Below are 26,438 nucleotides of genomic sequence, written 5' to 3'. Positions count from 1 at the left end.
CCCCCCAGCAACCTCTCCCACAGTACAAGGTAAGGCTATGGATTGTGGGGGGGGGATTGGAGGAGGTTGGCGGTAGTGTGAGAGAATCCAACGGGGGGGGTTGGGGGTGGCAAGGGTGGTGGTGGGGTTGGTGGCGATAGTGTGAGAGGATCCGTTGGGGGGGGAGCGAGTGAGAGGACCGGCCAGGTCTGTTTGCCAAAATTGACCAACAGCCGCGACTGGTGTAATGGATAAAAGTTACAGTCTCCTCCATGAGCCAAGCTAATTTTCTGTCCTGCCTGGGGATCAGGTGTTTTTCTCCACTCTTTTACCTTTTGGGCACTTGTCCTGTCACTAACCCCCTGCGTTCTCCTGCCTCTGGAGCCTATGGGCTCTTTCAGGAGATAAAGACAAGATACACCAAGCTAAGTGCAGTATCAATCCCACTTGATAGAACTCTTACAACCCTACAGATGGGAGTCTTCTTACTTATGGGTTTCTCTGGATGTGTGTTCTCTCTACACATCTATACCCCATGAAGTAGGGCTCCAAGCAGTTGCACACTACCTTCATTCCAATCCTCTTTTGAATCCATCACAGATAGATTTCATCATCTCTGCAACCAAGTTCTGTTTAGAACATAATTATTTTACTTTTGATGGTCAGTTTTATTTACAGAAACAGGGGACGGCTATGGGCGCTAATTTTGCACCGAGTTACGCCAATCTGACCATGGGACTGTGGGAGACCAGCTGCATCTGGGACAACAATACCTTCTCAGCACACCTGGTCTTCTATGGTCGCTATATAGATGACATCATTATTATTTGGGATGGTCCCCTCAGTTCCGTGCATGACTTCATCACCTTTTGTAATAACAACCCTTTTGGTTTATCCTTTGTTATGGACCCAGAATCTGTTTTTTGGATTTGGAATTATTCCATACTAACAACCAGGTCGCCACTAAGAACTACACCAAACCCACGGCCGGAAATTCCTTTTTGCATTTCTCCAGTTGTCACCACCCTAGATGGGTTAACAATATACCCATCAGCTGAGGAGAAATTGCACCAGATTAGAGGATTACAGTTCCCAATATACCACTCTTTCCAAGAAATTTATTGACAAGGGCTATCCGACCAATACCATCAATGAAGCCGCCTCCCTTTATCTGACAGATACCCCACCCAACCCTAAGAATCAGAATACTGAACCAACTACCAGATTTATCACGCAGTTCCATGCGAGTCACAAAAAGATGGAACAGATTATCACAAAACATTGGTCCATTTTGACTCAGGATCCTCATTTATCATCTTCCTTACCTACTGTTCCCAAATTTGCTTATCGTAGGGCCCCCAATGTTAAGGCAAAAATTGCTCCTAGCAAAATTCAAGTTCAGAAAAAATCTTTCATATCCACACAACTTACCCTCATTCCATTAGTTGGCATGTACTGGTGTAAAAAAGCGCTATGCCTCACCTGCTCCCATGTTACACACGGCAGAAAAACCTTTAATACCAATTGCAACCAATATACCCTCAAATCCTTTTTCAATTGTTCAACGACCTACGTGATATACTGCATTTCTTGTCCTTGTGAGCTCTTATATGTGGGTAGAACGATTAGGACTCTATGCGCTAGGTTCGGAGAGCATAGAAGAGCTGTCCAAGCCAACAATCCTTTATACAGCACTGCTCGCCATTTTACCACTCACCATCAACAAAACATTTCTGACTTAAATGTGTGGGTCATTGAATCCATATCAGATCACTTCACTCCAGCCAAAAGATTTCAAAGCCTATTTAGGCAAGAAACTTTCTGGATATACACATTAAACAGTATGACACCCAATGGCCTCAACGAAGAAATAGAGATAAACACAGTAATATAACATGATTTCTGCTCTCTGGTTCTACTATATGGTTTCTGATGATAATCATTTTTGGATATATGTATTGTTTTTAGATGTATACTGTACATGATTTGTGTAGATAGCTCATTATTATGTTGGTTTAGGCCTTACAGACCTTCCTGTTTTTTTCCCCCCTCGCTATAGTCCACTTTCTCACACTGTTTCCACTGTTTTCTTTTGTTATGACCCCTATACAGCTTCAAAGTTCATCTTCTACAGACATATATATTTACGCATGTCATGTGTGCGTATCTTCAGTCTTGATTTAATTTTAATTTTTATTTTTACATTGGCTTTCATGCATATTCTGTTCGCCAACTTCTCCTATAGTTCTTCACTCCTTTCTTGTTTTAGATCTCCTCATTATTCAGATTTAGCATTCATTTAATAACCAAATTCCGTTAATCACCATCATTCCCTTATTGGTCCTTTCCCGCATTTCCCGCATTAGCTTTCTTTTTTTCATTTTCAATACCAATTTTCCCTATGCAATTCATATATATATATATATATATATATATATATATATATATATATATATATATATTTTTTTTTTTTTTTTTTTTCATATACAAAGTGGGGTATGTCTGTAGATTTATAAGAATTTTCACTTAATACAATTTTTCTAGTAGTATTCCATACATATACTGCATATGCTGTTCCTTCCATACATTTTCATTCCATTTTTATTTTTATTTTCATTCTTATTTTTATCCATATATTTTTTATCTATATTTTTATTTTAATTTTTATTGTTATATTTATTTTTATACATACATTACTCACTATTTTGACCTTTTTGTTTTACTTTTTATTTTTATTTTATTCATATTTATTTATATTTGTCTGGACGTATACACTTTCATTTTTATTTTTATCTTTATTTTCATCTTTATTATTACGTATTTTATATTATTATCATTTTTCACATTTTTCCATTTCTCATCTTCATATTGAGTTTCTTTTTCCATTTTTTATTTACACTTGCTCATATTCCATCTTTCTCTTTTTTAGGGTACGAATTCCATATGTTTATAGTTCCTTTTAATATCTGTATCATTACTTGTGCTTTAAACAATTCCCGTATATATTGCTAGTACCTTCTGCCTTCTGCTGACGCCGTCGCTTAGCGACAGACTCCAGCCCCTCTATAAAAAGGATACTTACTCCATTAGCCTATCAGATCTGAAGAAAATGCGGATGCATTGAAACGCGTCATCTGACACATCCATATGCCATTTCTGCTGCCCTGTTCCCAGTGCAAGGTGCGCTTCACGCTGGTTCGCATCCGGTTCCTGCTTCCTGTCCTGGCTTTCGGTGCCTACTAGATGCCGGCTCACCTTGCGGACACCTGGGTCTTACTGTCTTCCCCACAGCCTAGCACCCATCAGTGGGGATTTCCACACTGCGGACAGCCTCTCCACCTTCTCCCCAGCGCTTTGTCAACATCGTTTGGAGCCTGCACTGTGAGCAGCTGAGATGACGTCCCTGGGCTATCTACATGTTTTTATGTGCCTTACTTTTACCTTATCCTTGTGAGTAGCCACTTGGCCGTTCGTTTTTTTTATATTTATATTAAAAGTTACGTTTTGATACTGCACTTAGATTGGCGCATCTTGTCTTTATCTCCACATTGCCTTCCAGAGATTTGCTTCTACTCCCAAGAGAGCAGCCACTGGTGCATAGTATCACCCTCATTTGAACTTTTTGTTATTTCATTGCTACTTTTGGGACTTCCTAGCTATAGCGTATATGTGCCCTGTATTGCCAATACCTATACGCCTTATTGTAGCCATACATTGTCCCCTTGGACATTTTGAACATTTGGGACATTATTTTGATATTCTTATTTTTTCTATATGTTTGGTTGATATCTTGCTCCATTTCTCCTTTTTTCATATGGGCTCTTTCAGGCTGGTGGTAAGCTTACCACCCTCTGAAAATCGATTTGCATTGGATTGCTTTTAAAAGGGCAGTATAGCAGCAGCTGACAGGTGTTCAGAGCGCGCTATTGTATTTTTAAAAAGATGGCTCGATAGCAATTTTACATTTCAGCACCATGCCACAACAAGTGTTTGGCTTGCAGTTAAGGTGCAGCTGCATTCATTAGAAAACACAAGCTTGGCAATCGTGAAAGGTGTACAGTCCTGTTAAGCTGTAATGTTAGAATTCAATATGCAACTAGGGGGCCGTAAAACTGCAGCTCGGCTGCCTGTTTGTATCATCCCCCAAGGTGCCAGTGTGAGCCCTATGAGAGAGAACTGGCTACTGGAAGAGTGGCCTGTGCCAATAGGAGGTGTCCATGTTATGCAGGCAGTAATCCCACAGGAAGTAAATAGAAAACTAAAAGAGTGTCACGTGTGGCTTCAGGTAAGTAAAATGGCTATTTGGAAAGTTTTTTTTTTTTAATACCAGCAGTGAGTTAGAGGGGGTGGGACGGGGCTGCTCATATCCTGGAGTTGGGCTTTAAGTATGTAACAAGATGTCCATGGAAGTATATTTGGTAGCTCTCAACAAATGTGTATTCTCATGTATAAAACCAATCTTATTTTCTGAATTTTATAATCACCAAATCACCCTGGCACTTTTGTAAAATACACTGCAAGTGATGCAAAAAAAAAAAAAAAAAAAGCTGAAAGATTTCTAAGCACAACAATAAAAAAAGTGTAAAACAAATACTATATATATCTATCTATATATATGCAGTGCTTTGAAAAAATTTTTATACCCCTTGAAATTTTTTGGTTATAACATGACAAAATGTGGAAAATTTCAAGGGGTATGAATATTTTTTCAAGGCACTGTATATGACACAATGTCCATGAATGCATATTTGTAACTTTCGGGGGATATACAGGTATACTCGTGTATAAAACCAATATTCTTTACTGAATTTTATTTTCACAATAATCACCAAGTTACCCTGACACTATTGTAAAACACGCAGCAAGTCAAGTCGAAAAAAAACCAAAACGTTTTTTTAACAGTTCTGCTAATATTTCTCTTTGTGCTGTACCACTGCTGTTATTATATCACCGCGTGTGTTATTACATAATTTGTGTTTGTGGCATATTATATCCCCTGTGCTTTATTATAAGACGCTGCGTGCTACTATACTACTTGTCAAGTGCTAGGTATTACTCCTTTTTCCAAGTTAACACTATTCGTGTCATTCGCCTTTTTTCCCATTTCGTTCTGATTATTCCACGATTGGCTGTGCTGGGAATGAACCTTGTTTTGGAATGTGGGAATGTGTCTCTGGTTCCGTACTGAGGCCACTCACTCCCTGTTCCCTTTCCTGCTCATTCTGTCTACACTCCATGATGCCTCCCCTCCTTTTCTCTCTCCCCCACAGCCTCTCTGCATTCTTGTATCCACAGCCCTTCCCTGATTTGTCTCCCACCAGCTTCTCTGGCTATGGATCCCTTCTTGTACCTTACATCCTAGTCTATTTTCAGCATCCATCCCCCCCCCCCCCCCCCCCCAGAGCAGAACAAGAGGCGTTTTCAGTTAAGGGAGCTCCTGCACCAGCGGTTATGTACATACAAGTGCAGATGACATAGATGGACCCCACAAACAAGTCAATGGAGGTGAATCCAGGAATGCCAACAGGTGGTGAAGAGGGTTCAGGGAGAGTCTACCTCCTCATGCTGTAGCCATCACAGAAACTTAAAGGGATACTCCCCACAACCATCTTATTTAAAGGAAAGGCAGGAAAAGTCATGTCAATAAACCAAAATAGAATAGCTTTAAGTGCAGCACCTAAGACAAGGGAAGGAGACAGTCAAAGGTATAGAATTCGGGGACTTTTAGAACTGCTGACATACAACATTAAGGGAATATAGGGCAGTCAGATGGGAATCAGCGGCAGCTCTGATATACGAGGAGTGGCAGAACAGCAGCAGGGATGCAGGGAGTAGATGTGATTACAGGAAGAACAGGAATTTCAGAAAGCACTACAGGGATCAAAACGGCATAGGGTGGGGGGTGGTGCACTGAGATAACAGGGGATGGCAGAGGGACCTTAGGTATTGCCAGGAGATAGGCAGGATTGCAAGATATAAAGGGATTGCAGGAATTTAAAGGGAGGGGATGTGTAATGGATGGGCTGTGGTATAAATAACATCAAAGGGGGAAAAAGAGAATACAAGAACACAGAAGGATTGCAAATGTGTTCTGCTTGTAGGAAGGCACATGATACAAATGAAGGGGTGTAAAGAATAAGCATACAAGAAAATTAACAATATATGGAAGGTAAGATGTAAACAGGAGAGGGACAGGACAGAGGAGGGGATGTTGATCAGATGAGTTTTCGGCAGTGTAGGAGAGTGAGGACCAGATGTGAGGGTAGGTGATACAGGGAGATTGGGATACATGAGAGGTATGTAGGATGATCAGAGGTGGTGGTAGGTGATACAGGGAGACTAGTATATGTTGGAGGTATGTAGGATAACAAGATGTGAAGACTGGGATACATGAGCGATATGTAGGATGATCAAAGGTGGTGGTAGGTTATACAGGGAGGCTGGGATACATAAGAGGTATGTAGGATGGCCAGATGTGCGGGTAGGTAAAACAGGGAGACTGGGATACATTAGAGGTGTGTAGAATGATCATATATGAGGGTAGGTGATACAGGGAGACTGGGATACATTAGAGGTGTGTAGAATGATCACATATGAGGGTAGGTGATACAGGGAGACTGGGATACATTAGAGGTATGTAGGATGATCAAAGGTGGAGGTAGGTGATACAGGGAGGCTGGGATACATAAGAGGTATGTAGGATGGCCAGATGTAAGGTTAGGTAAAACATGGAGGCTAGGATACATTAGAGGTATGTAGAATGATCACATATGAGTGTAGGTGATACAGGGAGACTGGGATACATTAGAGGTATGTAGGAAGATCAAAGGTGGAGGTAGGTGATACAGGGAGGCTGGGATACATTAGAGGTGTGCAGAATGATCACATATGAGGGTAGGTGATACAGGGAGACTGGGATACATTAGAGGTATGTAGGATGATCAAAGGTGGAGGTAGGTGATACAGGGAGGCTGGGATACATAAGAGGTATGTAGGATGGCCAGATGTGAGGTTAGGTAAAACATGGAGGCTAGGATACATTAGAGGTATGTAGAATGATCACATATGAGGGTAGGTGATACAGGGAGACTGGGATACATTAGAGGTATGTAGAATGATCACATATGAGGGTAGGTGATACAGGGAGGCTAGGATACATTAGAGGTATGTAGGATGGCCAGATGTGAGGATAGGTGATACAGGGAGACTGGGATACATTAGAGGTATATACGATGGTCACATATGAGGGTAGGTGATACAGGGAGGCTAGGATACATTAGAGGCATGAAGGATGATCAGAGGTGGTGGTAGGGGGTACAAGGAGACTGGGATATGTTGGAGGTATGTAGGATAACCAGATGTGAGGGTAGGTTATACAGGTCAGACTGGGATATATTGGTGGTATGAAGGATGATCACATATGAGGGTAGGTTATACAAGGAGACTGGGATACATGAGAGGTATGTAGGATGATCAGAGGTAGTGGTAGGTGATACAGGGAAACTGGGATTTGTTGGAGGTATGAAGGATGATCACATATGAGGGTAGGTGATACAGGGAGACTGGGATACATGAGAGGTATGTAGGATGATCAGAGGTGGTGGTAGGTGATACAGGGAGACTGGGATATGTTGGAGGTATGAAGGATGATTGATCACATATGAGGTAGGTGATACAGGGAGACTGGGATACAAGAGAGGTATGTAGGATGATCAGAAGTGGTGGTAGGTGATACAGGGAGACTGGGATATATTGGACGTATGAAGGATGATAACATATGAGGGTAGGTTATACAGGGAGGCTGGGATACATGAGAGGTATATAGGATGATCAGAGGTGGTGGTAGGTGATACAGGGAGACTGGGATACATGAGTGGTATGTAGGATGATCAGCGGTGATGGTAGTTGGTACAGGGAGACTGGAATACATAACAGGTAGGTAGGATGACCACATGTGAGGGTAGTTGATACAAGAAAACATAAAGATACATGGGAGGTATGTAGGATGATCAGAGGTGGTGGTAGGCGATAGGGGAAGACCAGGATACATGGAAGATATGTAGGATGTTCAGAGGTAGTGGTTAGGTGGTACGGTATGACTGGGATACATATAATATGTGTAAGATCATGGGAGGGGATGGTAGGTGACACAGGGATACTTGGAGAGATGGGCCTGATTAGCAGAGGCGATGATAGGTGGTACAGGGAAACTGGGATACATAGGAGGTACGTAGGATGACCAAAGGTTGGTAATACAGGAAGACTGGAATACATGGGAGGTAGGTAGGATGACCATAAATAAATGTAGGTAACATACAGAGACTGGGATACATGGGAGATAAGCAGGATGATCAGCGGTGGTGGTAAGTAATACAGGGAGGATGGGATACATGGGAGGTATGCAGGATACACAGTTATGCCCCATACACACGGTCGGATTTTCTGATGGAAAATGTCCGATCGGAGCGTGTTGTCGGAAATTCCGACCGTGTGTGGGCTCCATCGGACATTTTCCATCGGATTTTCCGACACACAAAGTTTGAGAGCAGGCTATAAAATTTTCCGACAACAAAATCCGTTGTTGGAAATTACGATCGTGTGTACACAAATCCGACGGACAAAGTGCCACGCATGCTCAGAATAAATAAAGAGATGAAAGCTATTGGCCACTGCCCCGTTTATAGTCCCAACGTACGTGTTTTACGTCACCGCGTTCAGAACGATCGGATTTTCCGACAACTTTGTGTGACCGTGTGTATGCAAGACAAGTTTGAGCCAACATCCGTCGGAAAAAATCCTAGGATTTTGTTGTCGGAATGTCCGATCAATGTCCGACCGTGTGTACGGAGCAATAGAGTAGTTGATACAAGGCATCTGGAATAGGAAGATGTAGAGGATGATGAGAGAGAGGAGATAGAAGAAGACTGAAATACATGTGCGGTATATAGGATGATGAGAGGAGGTCGTAGGTGATACAGGGAGGATAGGATACAGGGATGGTGTACACAGGATGCACAGAGATTGTGGTGGTGCAGGGAAACTGGGATACAGGGAAGGTATGTAGGATGATGAGAGGAGGTGGTAGAAGAAGACTGGGACACAGGGAAGGTATGTAGGATGATGAGAGGAGGAGGTAGGTGATACAGGGAAGGTATGTAGGATGATGAGAGGAGGAGGTAGGTGATACAGGGAAGGTATGTAGGATGATGAGAGGAGGAGGTAGGTGATACAGGGAAGGTATGTAGGGTGATGAGAGGAGGAGGTAGGTGATATAGGGAAGGTATGTAGGATGATGAGAGGAGGAGGTAGGTGATACAGGGAAGGTATGTAGGATGATGAGAGGAGGAGGTAGGTGATGCAGGGAAGGTATGTAGGATGATGAGAGGAGGAGGTAGGTGATACAGGGAAGGTATGTAGGATGATGAGAGGAGGAGGTAGGTGATATAGGGAAGGTATGTAGGATGATGAGAGGAGGAGGTAGGTGATACAGGGAAGGTATGTAGGATGATGAGAGGAGGAGGTAGGTGATGCAGGGAAGGTATGTAGGATGATGAGAGGAGGAGGTAGGTGATACAGGGAAGGTATGTAGGATGATGAGAGGAGGAGGTAGGTGATACAGGGAAGGTATGTAGGATGATGAGAGGAGGAGGTAGGTGATACAGGGAAGGTATGTAGGGTGATGAGAGGAGGTAGGTGATACAGGGAAGGTATGTAGGGTGATGAGAGGAGGTAGGTGATACAGGGAAGGTATGAGGGATGATGAGAGGAGGAGGTAGGTGATACAGGAAAGGTATGTAGGATGATGAGAGGAGGAAGTAGGTGATACAGGAAAGGTATGTAGGATGATGAGAGGAGGAGGTAGGTGATACAAGGAAGGTATGTAGGATGATGAGAGGAGGTAGGTGATGCAGGGAAGGTATGTAGGATGATGAGAGGAGGAGGTAGGTGATACAGGGAAGGTATGTAGGATGATGAGAGGAGGTAGGTGATGCAGGGAAGGTATGTAGGATGATGAGAGGAGGAGGTAGGTGATACAGGGGAGGTATGTAGGATGATGAGATGAGGAGGTAGGTGATACAGGGAAGGTATGTAGGATGATAAGAGGAGGAGGTAGGTGATACAGGGAAGGTATGTAGGATGATGAGAGGAGGAGGTAGGTGATACAGGGAAGGTATGTAGGGAGATGAGAGGAGGTAGGTGATACAGGGAAGGTATGAGGGATGATGAGAGGAGGAGGTAGGTGATACAGGAAAGGTATGTAGGATGATGAGAGGAGGAGGTAGGTGATACAGGAAAGGTATGTAGGATGATGAGAGGAGGAGGTAGGTGATACAAGGAAGGTATGTAGGATGATGAGAGGAGGTAGGTGATGCAGGGAAGGTATGTAGGATGATGAGAGGAGGAGGTAGTTGATACAGGGAAGGTATGTAGGATGATGAGAGGAGGTAGGTGATGCAGGGAAGGTATGTAGGATGATGAGAGGAGGAGGTAGGTGATACAGGAAAGGTATGTAGGATGATGAGAGGAGGAGGTAGGTGATACAGGGAAGGTATGTAGGATGATGAGAGGAGGTAGGTGATGCAGGGAAGGTATGTAGGATGATGAGAGGAGGAGGTAGGTGATACAGGGAAGGTATGTAGGATGATGAGAGGAGGTAGGTGATGCAGGGAAGGTATGTAGGATGATGAGAGGAGGAGGTAGTTGATACAGGGAAGGTATGTAGGATGATGAGAGGAGGTAGGTGATGCAGGGAAGGTATGTAGGATGATGAGAGGAGGAGGTAGGTGATACAGGGAAGGTATGTAGGATGATGAGAGGAGGTAGGTGATGCAGGGAAGGTATGTAGGATGATGAGAGGAGGAGGTAGGTGATACAGGGAAGGTATGTAGGATGATGAGAGGAGGTAAGTGATACAGGGATGCAGAAGGAATCAAGCATTTCCGAGTATGTAGCTTTTAGTATACAGAAGCCTGTAGTACTCACTCCATGGTGCACGCTCGTGTACAGCTCGGGGTGATGTGCAGGCGGCAGAGCCTGGTCTGGCCCTGAGAGTCTATTCGTATGTATTAGTATGAGTGTGAAAGGAGGGAGGCACCGATAGGGCAGTAGCCTCTGCATACCATCGCCACGTGTTTGGCGCCCTCTGTTGGCAGCAGAGATTACAGTCGCTTCAATCCAAATTTGCATTCAGAATCGTTCTACAAGTGAGACGTCATCAGATCCGATATATTGCACCTTGTAAATGTCCTTCCCATGTACACAGACCCAGTTCTCTGTGCTCTATGGGGACCTTGGATTTATCAGCCATTCTGCGGCACCGGATTGCCTTACCTTGGCCCTGACATTTGCTAATGTTTTTATTGGTGACTGGTTTGTGACAGCTCCTGATCATCACACCAATGTAGGATGAATGTGGGGAGTCCTCTGCCCAGCCCCTCTGCATGCTGCACTCTACACATTCATGCACTTTGCTTGATTTGTCTCTATCTAACTAAAAAACCCTGTTCAATAAAATGGCCAGGTTTTTTTAATTATTGTTTTCTTTTCACATTGGTGCAAACTGTCACACACACACACACACACACACACACACACTGCATTGTTGGTTTAAAAAAAAATACTAAGGCGGTATTAACCCCTCCAAAAAATGTATTATATTGATTGCAGCTCTTACCCATTCTTAGATGTGATGGCTGCATTTGTTTTCTTATTTAGGCTTTCTTTGCTTTATTTTCATCTGGTCACTTAGTCTGTCATTTTTCAATGGAGCATGCTGTCCTGCAGATGTTGCAGTTAGAGGGCTGGGACAAACCATGTATCAATGACAGGGGTGCTTACAATGATCACCTTTTATTTTTCTTTAATGAAAAACCTTTATCTCAAAGGGAAAAAAAACTGCTGTAACTGACTATAAAGTATAAGCTGGAGTTTGGCTTCAATGTTTCAGTGCATTTCCTCCCCCCCAGACTGATAATGCTGCTGTCCAAATGTGCCCCCTGTGCTCCTTCATCCAGAGTGGGGGCACTCTAATACAGGAGGTGTGTTACTGGCCAGATCACCAGGTGAAAACAAAGGGAGAAAATCTAAAAAAAAAAAAAATGAAGAAAACTGATGCAGCCACCACAGCTAATAATTGGTAAACTGCAATATATTACATTTTTAGTTTTGGGTTAGAGGCTAGGTTCACACTATAGCGATGCAGGAACCAGTGCGATTCCAGTGCAGGTTCCCACATCGCATGTCTCTGGCAGGCTATACTGCCCTATGTGAACCACTGCGAGTGTCAATACAAAGTTAACGACACCCCCAGGTCACAGTGCGAACTGTCAAATGGTGCAAGAATTGGATCACACGAGTGGGAGTACCCATGCAATCTGATTCCAGTGTGGACCAAAAAAAAGGGTCCTGCACCATTTTGGTCCAAATGCGATGCAAATTCAGCCATACAATCTGTATGGCTGAATTCACATCACACAGACATCACATGTGATCTGCACAGCTAAGCTGTGCAAATCGCATCTAATGCCAGATGTCGCTATAATGTAAACGCAACCTAATGTATTCTTAACCTTTAAAAGTGATTTCTATTGCTCCTATCCTTCTCCAAATCTCTTATTTCCCTGTACACACGGTTGGATTTTCCGACGGAAAAAGTGCGATCGGATTGTGTTGTCGGAAATTCCGATCGTGTGTGGGCTCCATCGGACTTTTTCCGTCGGAATTTCCGACACACAAAGTTTGAGAGCAGGCTATAAAATTTTCCAACAGCAAAATCCGATCGGTTAAATTCCGATCGTGTGTACACAAATCCGACACACAAAGTGCCACGCATGCTCAAAATAAATTAAGAGACGAAAGCTATTGGCTACCCCAGTTATAGTCCCGACGTACGTGTTTTACGTCACCGCGTTCAGAACGATTGGATTTTCCGACAACTTTGTGTGACCGTGTGTATGCAAGACAAGTTTGAGCCAACATCCGTCAGAAAAAATCCATGGATTTTGTTTTCGGAATGTCCGATCAATGTCTGACCATGTGTATAGGGCATAGGGGGTGGTTCACACCACAAAAACGCACTCCAGATCCCTTTCGGATGCGTTTTTGTATGCGCGGTTTTAATGCGTTTCGGGGCGTTTTTGATACGTTTCCGGATGCATTCCAGATGCTTTTTTCTTCTTTTTTCCTGTTTTTTTTCCCCACTGACTGGGGTCCAGTGCATTTTTGATGTGTTTTACTGTGTCCCAGTACAGTTCAGTGCAGGAAAAAATGCAATACGTTCTACTTTTTTTTCTGGGGCTGGAACGCCCTAGAACTGACTTCACTGGTGTGAACTATGCCATTGGAGACCATATAACCTTTCCATGCTTTTTGATGCAGAAAAAAAAACTTTTTTATGTATAAATTTCTGACTACATTCATTCTCCATGGCTCCACTGTATGTAGGAATGTAGCCACAGTTACTTGCTTACTCCCAGGATGGCCTTGGAACTACAGACTTTGGGAGTTGTAGTGTGCATAGAGCAGTATACATGAACTAACTTGCACTGCTTGTTACAAATATAGCACCCTTGTCCTTAGAGTAGGGCTACAGGTAAATTTAGTTGTGCTGGATGGTAGTCAGTCTGGCTAATTTGTAGTGTTTAGTGATTACATGACTTCTGTTAATTCCATTTATTTGTGGCTTCTACCTTCTGTCAGTAGGTGGTGCTGTTGCGTTTGACATTAGAGTGATGAGTTAGGCCCCTTTCACACGATCGGACCGTTCAGGTCCGCTTGTCAGTTTTGACGGCGGACCTGAACAGCCGCTCCATGTTAGTCTATGGAGTGACGGATGTCAGCGGAGACATGTCCGCTGACATCCGACCCGTCAAATCCGCTAAAAGCAGACGGATAGCCCTACGTCCAGATCCGTCGCTGGCGGATCGGATCGGGTGAGATCTGATGAAAACGGACATGCTGTCCGTTTTCATCGGATCCCTCCATCGGCAGCAGCGGCGCCTCCCAAGCCCCTCCCCTCTCAGTGAGCAGAGACAGACCTGTCATCCGCCGGCTCAGCAGAGATCAACAGAGAGATCTCCCGCAGAGCCGGCTGACTGAGGCGGGCTCCGTGGAAGCGGAGTCCGCCTGGTGTTAATGAGGCCTTACAGTGAAGTTCAGGTTACTTTTCTCAGCCAATCATATTTGCGGCTAAGCATGCTTGGAAAAGGTATTTAATGAAATGAAGTCAGGTGATCAAGCAGAGTGTTCCGTCTGGGGTTATGGCCTGGATGAATGGTGTGTGTAGAGTTCCTGGCTGCTAGACCCCGAGCCTGGGGCTTATCCAGGAGGCTTCCGGCTGCTAGGCCTGACTGAGGCCTATCCAGGTGTTCGAGTTTATGCGGTGGAAAGCCTGCCAAAGATCCGGAAACAATTCCAGAGGGATGGAGTTCCAAGGAAGCACCAGAGGGGACTTTTCATGAGCTGGAGGCTATGAACTGGCTGGGCGGACTTCAGAGTGAACTCATCCAAGGGAATCATTGCAGAAAGCAGTGAGTAAAGTTCAGTTACTAGAGGAGACAGGCCTACAAAGTACAGATGTGCTGGTTCAGCTTAAAGGCTCTTGTTCCTGTACCGCTGTCTGCCTTATCTCAACTATTTTTGTCTAGGGAGTCTGCCAATCTGCCTTCGTTACTAACGGTGTCCTGTGCCCTATTCCCCTCTCTCCCACATTTTTCCTGTTTGAGAAATAAACTTCTCTATTGTTTAAACAGTTGCCGACCACCGCACGCCGATGTACGTCGGCACAATGGCACGGGCAGGCATAAGGACTTACCTGTACGTCCCTACCTGCCCGCGGGCGGAGGGTCCAAACGGACCCCCTCCCCTGGTGCCTGCGGCGGTCGGATTCAGGTCATGGGCGATTAGAGGTGAGGGGGAGGCCAATCATTCGTGGCCACCCCCTCGCGATCGCTCCTGGCGAATGACAAGCTTCCTCGGCTTCTGTAATGTAAACAGAAGCGGAGGAAGGGATGTCATCTCTCCTCGAGCCGGTCTTTTTGTTCCGGCACAGAGGAGAGAAGACATCAATGTGAGTTTGCACAACACTACACTTACAGTAGAACACGCAGGCACACTTTTCACCCCCATCACCCCCCGATCACCCCCCTGTACCCCCTGTCACAGTGACACCAATAGCAGTTTTTTTTTTGGTGTCAGTTTGTGACAGTTATAAGTGTTAGGGCAGTTAGGGTTAGCCCCCTTTAGGTCTAGGGTACCCCCCTTTAGCTCTAGGGTACCCCCCTAACCCCCCCCTAATAAAGGTTAACCCCTTGATCACCCCCCGTCGCCAGTGTCACTAGGCGATCATTTTTCTGATCTCTGTATTAGTGACACAGGTGACACTAGTTAGGGAAGTAAGTATATAGGTTTGCCGTCAGTGTTTTATAGCGACAGGGACCCCCATATACTACCTAATAAAGGTTTTAACCCCCTGATTGCCCCCTAGTTAACCCTTTCACCAGTGATCACCGTATAAGTGTTACGGGTGACGCTGGTTAGTTAGTTTGTTTATTATAGTTTTAGGGCAACCGACGTTTATTAACTAATGAAGGTTTAACCCCTTAATTGCCCGGCGGTGATATAAGTTAAGTTTTTAGGGTCAGATAAGGTCTGCATCGCCCCAGGCAGCGTCAGGTTAGCGCCAGTACCGCTAACACCCACGCACGCAGCATACACCTCCCTTAGTGGTATAGTATCTGAACGGATCAATATCTGATCCGATCAGATCTATACTAGCATCCCCAGCAGTTTAGGGTCCCCAAAAACGAAGTGTTAGCAGGATCAGTCCAGATACCTGCTAGCACCTGCGTTTTGCCCCTCGGCCCAGCCCTGCCGAGCCCACCCAAGTGCAGTATCGATCGATCACTGTCACTTACAAAACACTAAACACATAACTGCAGCGTTCGCAGAGTCAGGCCTGATCCCTGCGATCGATAACAGTTTTTTGGTAGTGTTCTGAATCAGTCGCTAACAGTCAGGAGCTTTTTTGCCTGTGAGTCTCACTAGTGTACCACTAAATTTAGAGCCCAAAATGGCAAATCAAAGGTACGCTAGTGAATAGGCCTACACGTTTCTGAGCATGACAGATAGTAAAGAGGAAGTCACTTATCTATCAGATTCAGGCTCAGAATACGAACCTGTAGACAGCAGTGGCTCCATGACAGATAGCTCTGACGACGGAGTTGTGGTCCCTGCCAAGGTCAGGCGTACCAGACCCCGAACTTCTTCTTCTGTCCTTGATGTGCAAGAACTGCAGGTCCCTTGTATGGAGCAGAGAAGTACTAGCGCCACTATTCCTTCTAGTGAACTGGCAAGCACCAGCGGCCTAGTACACCCTGGTAGTACATCCAGCACTGCAGTAACAATTGGTGACGTGGCGAGTCCCATAATTGCAGTTCAAGCTGGTGAGGTGGCAAGCACAAGTAGTGTCCTGCTGCCACCAAGAAAACGAACACAGGCCCGTCGTGCCCATAGTGCCCTTCCTGCTGCATTCGCCAATCCGAATTGGGAACCCACCACTTCTGCAGCACCCGTACTTCCCCCATTCACTGGCCAACCCGGCATTCATGTGGAAACAGTTGATTTTACGCCACTTGATTTTTATTCGCTGTTTTTCACCGAAGATCTCTATAGATCTATTGTGGACCAAAGCAATTTGTACGCTGGTCAAGATTGTGTGGGATTTGGTGTCACCCTTATTCGGAAAGGGGTACCACTTATATGTGGACAATTATTACACGAGCGTGCCACTTTTTAGTCACCTTTTTGATCATCAGATTGGAGCATGTGGCACCGTGCGACCTAATCGCCGGGGCTTTCCCCAGCGGCTTGTAGATTCCCGTCTTAGGCTGGGGGAGAGAGCCTGCTTGCGGTGTAATAACTTGCTCGCTATGAAGTGGAGGGATAATAAGAATGTTTTCGTTCTTACCTCCCTTCATGCAAACACGACGGTCCAAATTACTACGGCGACTGGTGTTGTGGAGAAACCCCTCTGTGTCCACGAATATAACCTCAATATGGCAGGGGTGGACCTCAACGACCAGTTGTTGGCACCGTACCTAGTTGCCCGTAAGGCCAGACGCTGGTATAAAAAAGTGTCTGTATACTTATTTCAATTGGCTTTGCTGAACGCTCATGTGCTATACAGAGCTTCAGGACAGACTGGATCCTTCCTTAAATTCCAGGAAGAGATCGTCAGAGCCCTTCTGTATCCAGACGGTGCTCCACCTCACCTTCCCCAACCAAATGCAGTAAGCGGGCTGCATGAGAGGCATTTTCCTTATGTCCTCCCGCGTACCCCTACCCAACGAGCCCCCCAAAGAAAATGTTGTGTCTGCAGAAAGCGCGGATATAGGCGTGACACCCGGTATTTTTTTCCCTCCTGTCCTGACAATCCTGGTCTTTGCATTGGTGAATGTTTTCAACGCTACCATACACTAGTTGAGTTTTAGCGTAGGGTACAGCACTGCACAGACTAGGACACACTTTCACAGGGTCTCCCAAGATGCCATTGCATTTTAAGAGACCCGAACCTGGAAACAGTTACAGTTATAAAAGTTACAAAAAAAGTGTAAAAAAACAAAAAACAAAAAAAAGTAAAAAAACAAAAACCACAAAAAAAAAATAAAATAAAAAAAAACAAAAATAGTTGTCGTTTTATTGTTCTCTCTCTATTCTCTCTAATGTTCTGCTCTTTTTTACTGTATTCTATTCTGCAATGTGTTATTGTTATTATGTTTTTATCATGTTTGCTTTATAGGTATGCAATTTTTTTATACTTTACGGTTTACTGTGTTTTATTGTTAACCATTTTTTTGTTTTCGGGTACGCCATTCAGCTGCAGAGAGGATTTATTTATCTCGACAGCAACAGCGTTTGCTCCCACGATACATAAAGCCGTGACTCCAGCGCTGTCGGAGGTGATTTCACCACCACAGTTACATACTTCAGCATATATGCCGAAGCGTGGGGGCAGCAGTGGGCGGAGGAGCGATTTGCTCCTACCTTTTGCAGGAGGATGCCCCCCATGCTTCAGCATATATAAACGGTGCATGTATGCCCATCATTAGAAGTGGGTGGATGAAGGGAGGTATTCTAATGGTGGGCATACCCACGATCAATCTCTTTTTTTCGTTCATCCCACAGGCTGCATGAAAAAAAAATTTACAATATATGCCCAACAAGACCAGCAACGTACTGGTATGTTGCTGGACTTTGAGTGGTTATACCAGAATGATGCCTGCAGGTTTAGGTATCATCTTGGTATCATTGTTTTCAGCCAGCGGTCGGCTTTCATGTAAAAGCAATACTAGCGGCTAATTAGCCTCTACACTGCTTTTACAAGCAGTGGGAGGGAATGCCCCCCCCCCCCACCGTCTTCCATGTTTTTCTCTGGCTCTCCTGTCCCAACAGGGAACCTGAGAATGCAGCCGGTGATTCAGCCAGCTGACCATAGAGCTGATTAGAGACCAGAATAGCTCCAAACATCTCTATGGCATAACAAACCGGAAGCTACGAGCATTTCATGACTTAGATTTCGCTGGATGTAAACAGCGCCATTGGGAAATTGGGAAAGCATTTTATCACACCAATCTTGGTGTTTTCAGATGCTTTGAGGGCAGAGGAGAGATCCAGGGCCTAATAGACCCCAATTTTTTCAAAAAAGAGTACCTGTCACTACCTATTGCTATCATAGGGGACATTTACATTCCCTGAGATAACAATAAAAATGATTAAAAAAAAAAATGAAAGGAACAGTTTAAAAATAATGATAAAAAAGCAAAAAAATAATAGGAAAAAAAAAAAAAAAAAAAAGCACCCCTGTGTCCCCCTGCTCTCGAGCAAAGGCGAATGCAAGCGTCGGTCTGGCGTCAAATATAAACAGCAATTGCACCATGCATGTGAGGTATCACCGCGAAGGTCAGATCGAGGGCAGTAATTTTTGCAGTAGACCTCCTCTGTAAATCTAAAGTGGTACCCTGTAAAGGGTTTTATAGGCTTTTAAAAATGTATTTAGTTTGTCGCCACTGCATGTTTGTGCGCAATTTTAAAGCATGTCATGTTTGGTATCCATGTACTTGGCCTAAGATCATCTTTTTTATTTCATCAAACATTTGGGCAATATAGTGTTTTTTAGTGCATTAAAATTTAAAAAAGTGTGTTTTTCCCCAAAAAATGCATTTGAAAAATCGTTGCGCAAATACTTGGTGAAAAAAAAGAATGAAACACCCACCATTTTAATCTGTAGGGCATTTGCTTTAAAAAAATATATAATGTTTGGGGGTTCAAAGTAATTTTCTTGCAAAAAAAATAATTTTTTCATGCAAACAAAAATTGTCAGAAAGGGCTTTGTCTTCAAGTGGTTAGAAGAGTGGGTGATGTGTGACATAAGCTTCTAAATATTGTGCACAAAATGCCAGGACAGTTCAAACCCCCCCCAAATGACCCCATTTTGGAAAGTAGACACCCCAAGCTATTTGCTGAGAGGCATGTCAAGTCCATGGATAATTTTATATTGTGACACAAGTTGCAGGAAAGAAACAATTTTTTTTTTGCACAAAGTTGTCACTAAATGATATATTGCTCAAACATGCCATGGGAATATTTGAGACTACACCCCAAAATACACTCTGTTGCTTCTCCTGAGTATGGGGATACCACAGGTGTGAGACTTTTTGGGAGCCTAGCCGCGTACGGGACCCCGATAAACTAAGCACTGCCTTCAGGCTTTCTAAGGGCGTAAATTTATGATTTCACTCCTCACTGCCTATCACAGTTTCGGAGGCCATGGAATGCCCAGGTGGCACAAACCCCCCCCAAATGACCCTATTTTGGAAAGTAGATACCCCAAGCTATTTGCTGAGAGGTATAGTGAGTATTTTGCAGACCTCACTTTTTGTCACAAAGTTTTGAAAATTGAAAAAAGAAAAAAAAATGTTTTTCTTGTCTTTCTTCATTTTCAAAAACAAACGAGAGCTGCAAAATACTCACCATGCCTCTCAGCAAATAGCTTGGGTTGTCTACTTTCCAAAATGGGGTCATTTGGAGGGGGGTGCTATCTTGGCATTTTATGGCCTTCGAAACCTTCGAATAGGTAGTGAGGAGTGAATCAAAAATTTACACCCTTAGAAATCCTGAAGGTGGTGATTGGTTTTCGGGGCCCGTATACAGCTAGGCTCCTAAAAAGTCCCACACATGTGGTATCCCCATACTCAGGAGAAGTAGCTAAATGTATTTTGGGGTGCAATTCCACATATGCCCATGGCCTGTGTGAGCAATATATCATTTAGTGACAACTTTTTGTAATTTTTTTTTTTCGTCATTATTCAATCACTTGGGACAAAAAAAATAATATTCAATGGGCTCAACATGCCTCTCAGCAATTTCCTTGGGGTGTCCACTTTCTAAAATGGGGCCATTTGGGGGGGGGTTTGTACTGCCCTGCCATTTTAGCACCTCAAGAAATGAGATAGGCAGTCATAAACTAAAAGCTGTGTAAATTCCAGAAAATGTACCCTAGTTTGTAGACGCTATAACTTTTGCGCAAACCAATAAATATACGCTTATTGACATTTTTTTTACCAAAGACATGTGGCCGAATATATTTCGTCCTAAATGTAAGACTAAAATTGAGTTTATTGGATTTTTTTTAAAACAAAAAGTAGAAAATATCATTTTTTCAAAATTTTCGGTCTTTTTCCGTTTATAGCTCAAAAAATAAAAACAGAGGTAATCAAATACCATCAAAAGAAAGCTCTATTTGTGGGAAGCAAAGGATGCAAATTTCGTTTGGGTACAGCATTGCATGACCGCGCAATTAGCAGTTAAAGCGACGCAGTGCCAAATTGTAAAAAATGCTCTGGTCAGGAAGGGGGTAAATCCTTCCGGGGCTGAAGTGGTTAAAGCATAAAAGTGACTGGCGCTCAACTTCTTTCTTGTTCATTACCCACCATGCCCACAAAACTGCACCCTGAGGATGTATGTCAGCCATTCCTACCCCCGGTAGTCACCATCGGGCTCCCGGAAAGTTGGGGCCATGGCTACAATTGGCGCCCAATGACGGGCAAAACGCTATTTTTGTGGTGGTTGTCTCTGGCAACGGACTGCAATTACACAGGAATTTCACTCGGCTCCATGGGAGAGTGCCAAGTAGTGCTCATGTACCTCAGAGACTGTGCTATTGTTCTTGTAAACCATGTGGAGAAAAACCTAATTGTCTTTTTGCTCATGGGAGAGTCTCAGCCTGGTCTTTTGTCACTTTACGCCAGGGCTGAAGGGGTTAAGGCAGTTTCCATAACATTTTTGGTGCGCTGCTGGAAGAAAGAGGCAGGCGCTGAAGTTTCTGCTGGGCAGCCGGACCAATCCTTTGGCAGGGGGAGGAGTTACTGCTCTACAAAAGAGGGCACGTGGTGGTGCAAAACCGCCATCTTGGATCCACGTGCCAGGAGAAGCAAGCATGGCATATCTTGGAGTTTCCAGTGCTGATTGGAAAACCTTCGCACCGGGTGTCGGCCTAGGGCCTGTCGGGCTGAGAGAAGTGATTACCGAAACCGGAGTGCACTTCATCCCTAAAAGTAACCTGGTGCTCTACATGGCGGGAGGCTACGAAGCGATTGGGCTGCTATGTTCCAAGTGTTCAAGACTGGCTACAAATACCCGGCCTTGGATCACTGCGGGGAATCGATACTAGAGGTAGTCTCGCCAGCCTTATCGCCATGGGCGTTGCAAGTAGACTGGGGCAAGTGTGTTGCTACTGCGGCGCCGGAACCAGCTCCGGTGGTTGCTGCCACGGTTGTTTTGTCCACTGAAGTGTCCGCTACCACAACTGTACCTACTACCACTGTGCTTGCCACAGCTGTACCTACTACAACCGAGGCTATTGCACCTGCCAGCATCACCGCCCATGCAGTGGAAGTGTCAGTTCCCCCTGCCACCGCTCATTATGTGTCTGTGTTGGCTGGGTTTGATCCTTACATGACAAAGGCCACAGCACCTGCCGGATTCATCATTCCTGCAGTGGAAGTGTCAGTTCCCACTGCCACCGTTCTTTGTGAATCCTTCGCAGTCACCAGTGACCCTGTTCAAGTGCCCATATCTACTGCAACCATGCCCACTACAAAGCCAGGTGCCTTTGTGACTTCCCGCGGCCACGGTTGAGGTCACCTACATTCCCTGATGATGGAGCCTCCCAGGAAGAACACTACTGAACCCGATAAGCACGATGTGAATGTGTGCCTGTTAGGACAGTAAAACCTGTGGCCATGGAGGGAGCAGAGTTAGGAAAGTCTGTCACTGTGTGTTTGAGACCTAACTTACTCCTGGCCGAAGAGTTCTCTACTGAGTCAGACTCAAATGTGTTGTCTGATAGGTAGGGATGAGCCAAACAACCTCCCCCCCCCCCCCCGATTCGGTTCGCAGCAGAACATGCGAACAGGCAAATAATTAGTGTGAACACAGTTAAAGTCTATGGGATACGAATGTGAAAAATCTAAAGTGCTAATTTTAAAGGCTTATATGCAAGTTATTGCCATAAAAAGTGTTTGGGGACCTGCCCCAGGGGATATGTATCAATGCAAAAAACAGCTTAAAAACAGAAGTTTTTTCGGGAGCAGTGATTTTAATAATACTTATAGTGAAACAATAAAAATGAAATATTCCTTTAAATATCGTGCCAGGGGGTGTCCTTAGTATACCTGTAAAGTAGCGCATCTTTCCCATGTTTTCTAACAGTGCCACAGCAAAATGACATTTCTAAAGGAAAAAATGTCATTTAAAAATGCTTGCAGCTGTAATTTATTGTCGGATCCCGGCAATATAGATAAAAATACCAAAAATACCCAAAAAAAAAATGCTGTGGATGTCCCCCCAAAATTGGATATTAAGAGGAACTCCCTCTGCACTAAAATTTTTTAAAAAAAGGCGTGGGGGTCCCCCAGGCACTATATACTCCGAAGAGCAATATATATACTATACGGCCTGCCCTATATACTCTGCAGAAAATTGGGCCTTAGGTGTTGGTGGTACCAGAACACTGTAAGCCCTCACAGTTACTCTTGTTGGTCGCAGGAATGGGCCCTGCGTTGAAATATTATATGAAAATTTGTAATTACATGCCCCTGTTAAACAGGGGCAGAAAAATTGGGCCTTTGGTTTTGGTGGTGCCAGGACACTGTAAGCCCCCACAGTTACTCTTGTTGGGTGCAGGAACGGGCCCTGCGTTGAAATATTATATCAAAAATTGTAATTACATGCCCCTGTTAAACAGGGGCAGATATATTGGGCCTTGGGTGGTGGTGGTGGCCCCACAACACTGTAACCCCTCACAGATACTTGTGTTGTGCGCAGGAACAGGCCCTGCTGTGAAATAGTATATCAAAAATTTTAATTGCATGCCCCTGTTAAACAGGGGCAGAAAAATTGGGCCTTGGGTGGTGGTGGTGGTGCCACAACACTGTAACCCTTCACAGATACTCTTGTTGGGCGCAAGAACGGGCCCTGCTGTGAAATATTATATCAAAAATTGTAATTACATGCCCCTGTTAAACAGGGCAGAAAAATTGGGCCTTGGGTGGTGGCGGTGGTGGTGCCACAACACTGTACCCCTCACAGATACTCTTGTTGGGTGCAGGAACTACACACTACACTGTATTAGATACTGTGTACACCGCCTGAAGTGTATTAGAAACTGTACACACTGTATTAGATACTGTGTACACCACCTGCACTGTATTAGAAACTGTACTAGGGCTGCACTGTATTGTGTACTGTGTACACCACCAGAAGTGTAGTAGAAACTGTACACACTGTATTAGATACTGTGTACACTGCCTGCACTGTATTAGAAACTGTACTATGGCCGCACTGTATTGTGTACACCACCAGAATTGTAGTAGAAACTGTACACACTGTATTAGATACTGTGTACACCGCCTGCACTGTATTAGAAACTGTACTATGGCTGCACTGTATTGTGTACTGTGTACACCAGCAGAAGTGTAGTAGAAACTGTACACACTGTATTAGATACTGTGTACACCGCCTGCACTTAATAAGAAACTTTACTACGGCTGCACTGTATTGTGTACTGTGTACACCACCAGAAGTGTAGTAGAAACTGTACACACTGTATTAGAAACTGTGTACACCGTCTGCACTGTATTAGAAACTGTACTACGGCTGCACTGTATTGTGTACTGTGTACACCACCAGAAGTGTAGTAGAAACTGTACACACTGTATTAGATACTGTGTACACTGCCTGCACTGTATTAGAAACTGTACACACTATTAGATATTGTGTACACCGCCTGCACTGTATTAGAAACTATACACACTGTATTAGGAACTGTACAATGGCTGCACTATATTTTATACTGTGTACACCACCAGAAGTGTAGTAGAAACTGTACACACTGTATTAGTGTCAGGGCTGGGCTCAGCCTTACCTTCTCTGAGCTGGCCGCTCAGCTGTCGGCTAATTGCCAGCTCCTATCTCTCCACAGTGACTCACCTGTTGATACCCTGCTCGTCAGTCCAGCCTACTTAAGCCATCCAGTCCAGATGATCTCTGTCTTCGCCTTGGTCACATCTCTAGAGATGCTCTCATGTGTTCCTGTTAACCACTTTAGCCCCGGAAGGATTTACCCCCTTCCTGACCAGAGCACTTTTTACAATTTGGCACTGCGTCGCTTTAACTGCTAATTGCGCGGTCATGCAATGCTGTAACCAAACGAAATTTGCGTCCTTTTCTTCCCACAAATAGAGCTTTCTTTTGATGGTATTTGATCACCTCTGCCGTTTTTATTTTTTGCGCTATACACGGAAAAAGACCGAAAATTTTGAAAAAAAATGATATTTTCTACTTTTTGTTCTAAAAAAAATCCAATAAACTCAATTTTAGTCATACATTTAGGCCAAAATGTATTTGGCCACATGTCTTTGGTAAAAAAAATGTCAATAAGTGTATATTTATTGGTTTGCGCAAAAGTTATAGCGCCTACAAACTAGGGTACATTTTCTGGAATTTACACAGCCTTTAATTTATGACTGCCTATGTCGTTTCTTGAGGTGCTAAAATGGCAGGGCAGTACAAAACCCCCACAAATGACCCCATTTTGGAAAGTAGACACCCCAAGGAAATTGCTGAGAGGCATGTTGAGCCCATTGAATATTCATTTTTTTTGTCCCAAGTGATTGAATAATGACAAAAAAAAAAAAAAAAAATTACAAAAAGTTGTCACTAAATGATATATTGCTCACACAGGCCATGGGCATATGTGGAATTGCACCCCAAAATACATTTAGCTGCTTCTCCTGAGTATGGGGATACCACATGTGTGGGACTTTTTGCGAGCCTAGCCGCATACGGGGCCCCGAAAACCAATCACTGCCTTCAGGATTTCTAAGGGCGTACATTTTTGATTTTACTCCTCACTACCTATCACAGTTTTGAAGGCCATAAAATGCCCAGATGGCACAAACCCCCCCCAAATGACCCCATTTTGGAAAGTAGACACCCCAAGCTATTTGCTGAGAGGCATGTTGAGTCCATGGAATATTTTATATTTTGACACAAGTTGCGGGAAAGTGACAATTTATTTATTTATTTTTTTTTTTTTTGCACAAAGTTGTCACTAAATGATATATTGCTCACACAGGTCATGGGCATATGTGGAATTGCACCCCAAAATACATTCTGCTGCTTCTCTTGAGTACGGGGATACCACATGTGTGGGACTTTTTAGGAGCCTAGCCGCGTACGGGACCCCGAAAACCAATCACCGCCTTCAGGATTTCTAAGGGTGTACATTTTTGATTTCACTCTTCACTGCCTATCACAGTTTCGGAGGTCATGGAATGCCCAGGTGGCACAAACCCCCCCCCAAATGACCCCATTTTGGAAAGTAGACACCCCAAGCTATTTGCTGAGAGGCATGTTGAGTCCATGGAATATTTTATATTTTGACACAAGTTGCGGGAAAGTGACAATTTATTTATTTATTTTTTTTTTTTTTGCACAAAGTTGTCACTAAATGATATATTGCTCACACAGGTCATGGGCATATGTGGAATTGCACCCCAAAATACATTCTGCTGCTTCTCTTGAGTACGGGGATACCACATGTGTGGGACTTTTTAGGAGCCTAGCCGCGTACGGGACCCCGAAAACCAATCACCGCCTTCAGGATTTCTAAGGGTGTACATTTTTGATTTTACTCTTCACTGCCTATCACAGTTTCGGAGGTCATGGAATGCCCAGGTGGCACAAACCCCCCCCAAATGACCCCATTTTGGAAAGTAGACACCCCAAGCTATTTGCTGAGAGGCATGGTGAGTATTTTGCAGCTCTCATTTGTTTTTGAAAATGAAGAAAGACAAAAAAAAAATTTTTTTTTTCTTTTTTTAATTTTCAAAACTTTGTGA

At 44.0% G+C, this 26,438-nt stretch overlaps 1 protein-coding gene across 2 annotated transcripts in view; it reads right to left on the bottom strand.

Annotated features, from left to right (window-relative positions):
• The window catches only part of PALM (paralemmin), a 117,214-nt gene extending 106,076 nt beyond the window's left edge, over nt 1-11,138 (bottom strand). Inside the window, exon 1 of one of the 2 annotated variants that reach the window (XM_073594045.1) lies at nt 10,963-11,138. In XM_073594045.1, the coding sequence (XP_073450146.1) occupies nt 10,963-10,967 (5 nt within the window). In that variant the 5' untranslated portion in view covers nt 10,968-11,138. The remainder of the gene's footprint in view (nt 1-10,962) is intronic. The other variant, XM_073594046.1, reaches the window with a different exon arrangement.
• Nucleotides 11,139-26,438: the final 15,300 nt, after the last annotated feature.

The sequence above is a fragment of the Aquarana catesbeiana genome, linkage group LG01 (genome assembly GCF_042186555.1).
Source record: "Aquarana catesbeiana isolate 2022-GZ linkage group LG01, ASM4218655v1, whole genome shotgun sequence".
NCBI classification, from domain to species: domain Eukaryota; kingdom Metazoa; phylum Chordata; class Amphibia; order Anura; family Ranidae; genus Aquarana; species Aquarana catesbeiana.
The sequence above is the reverse complement of the archived record's forward strand: the minus strand, read 5'-3'. Positions and strand labels throughout refer to the sequence as shown.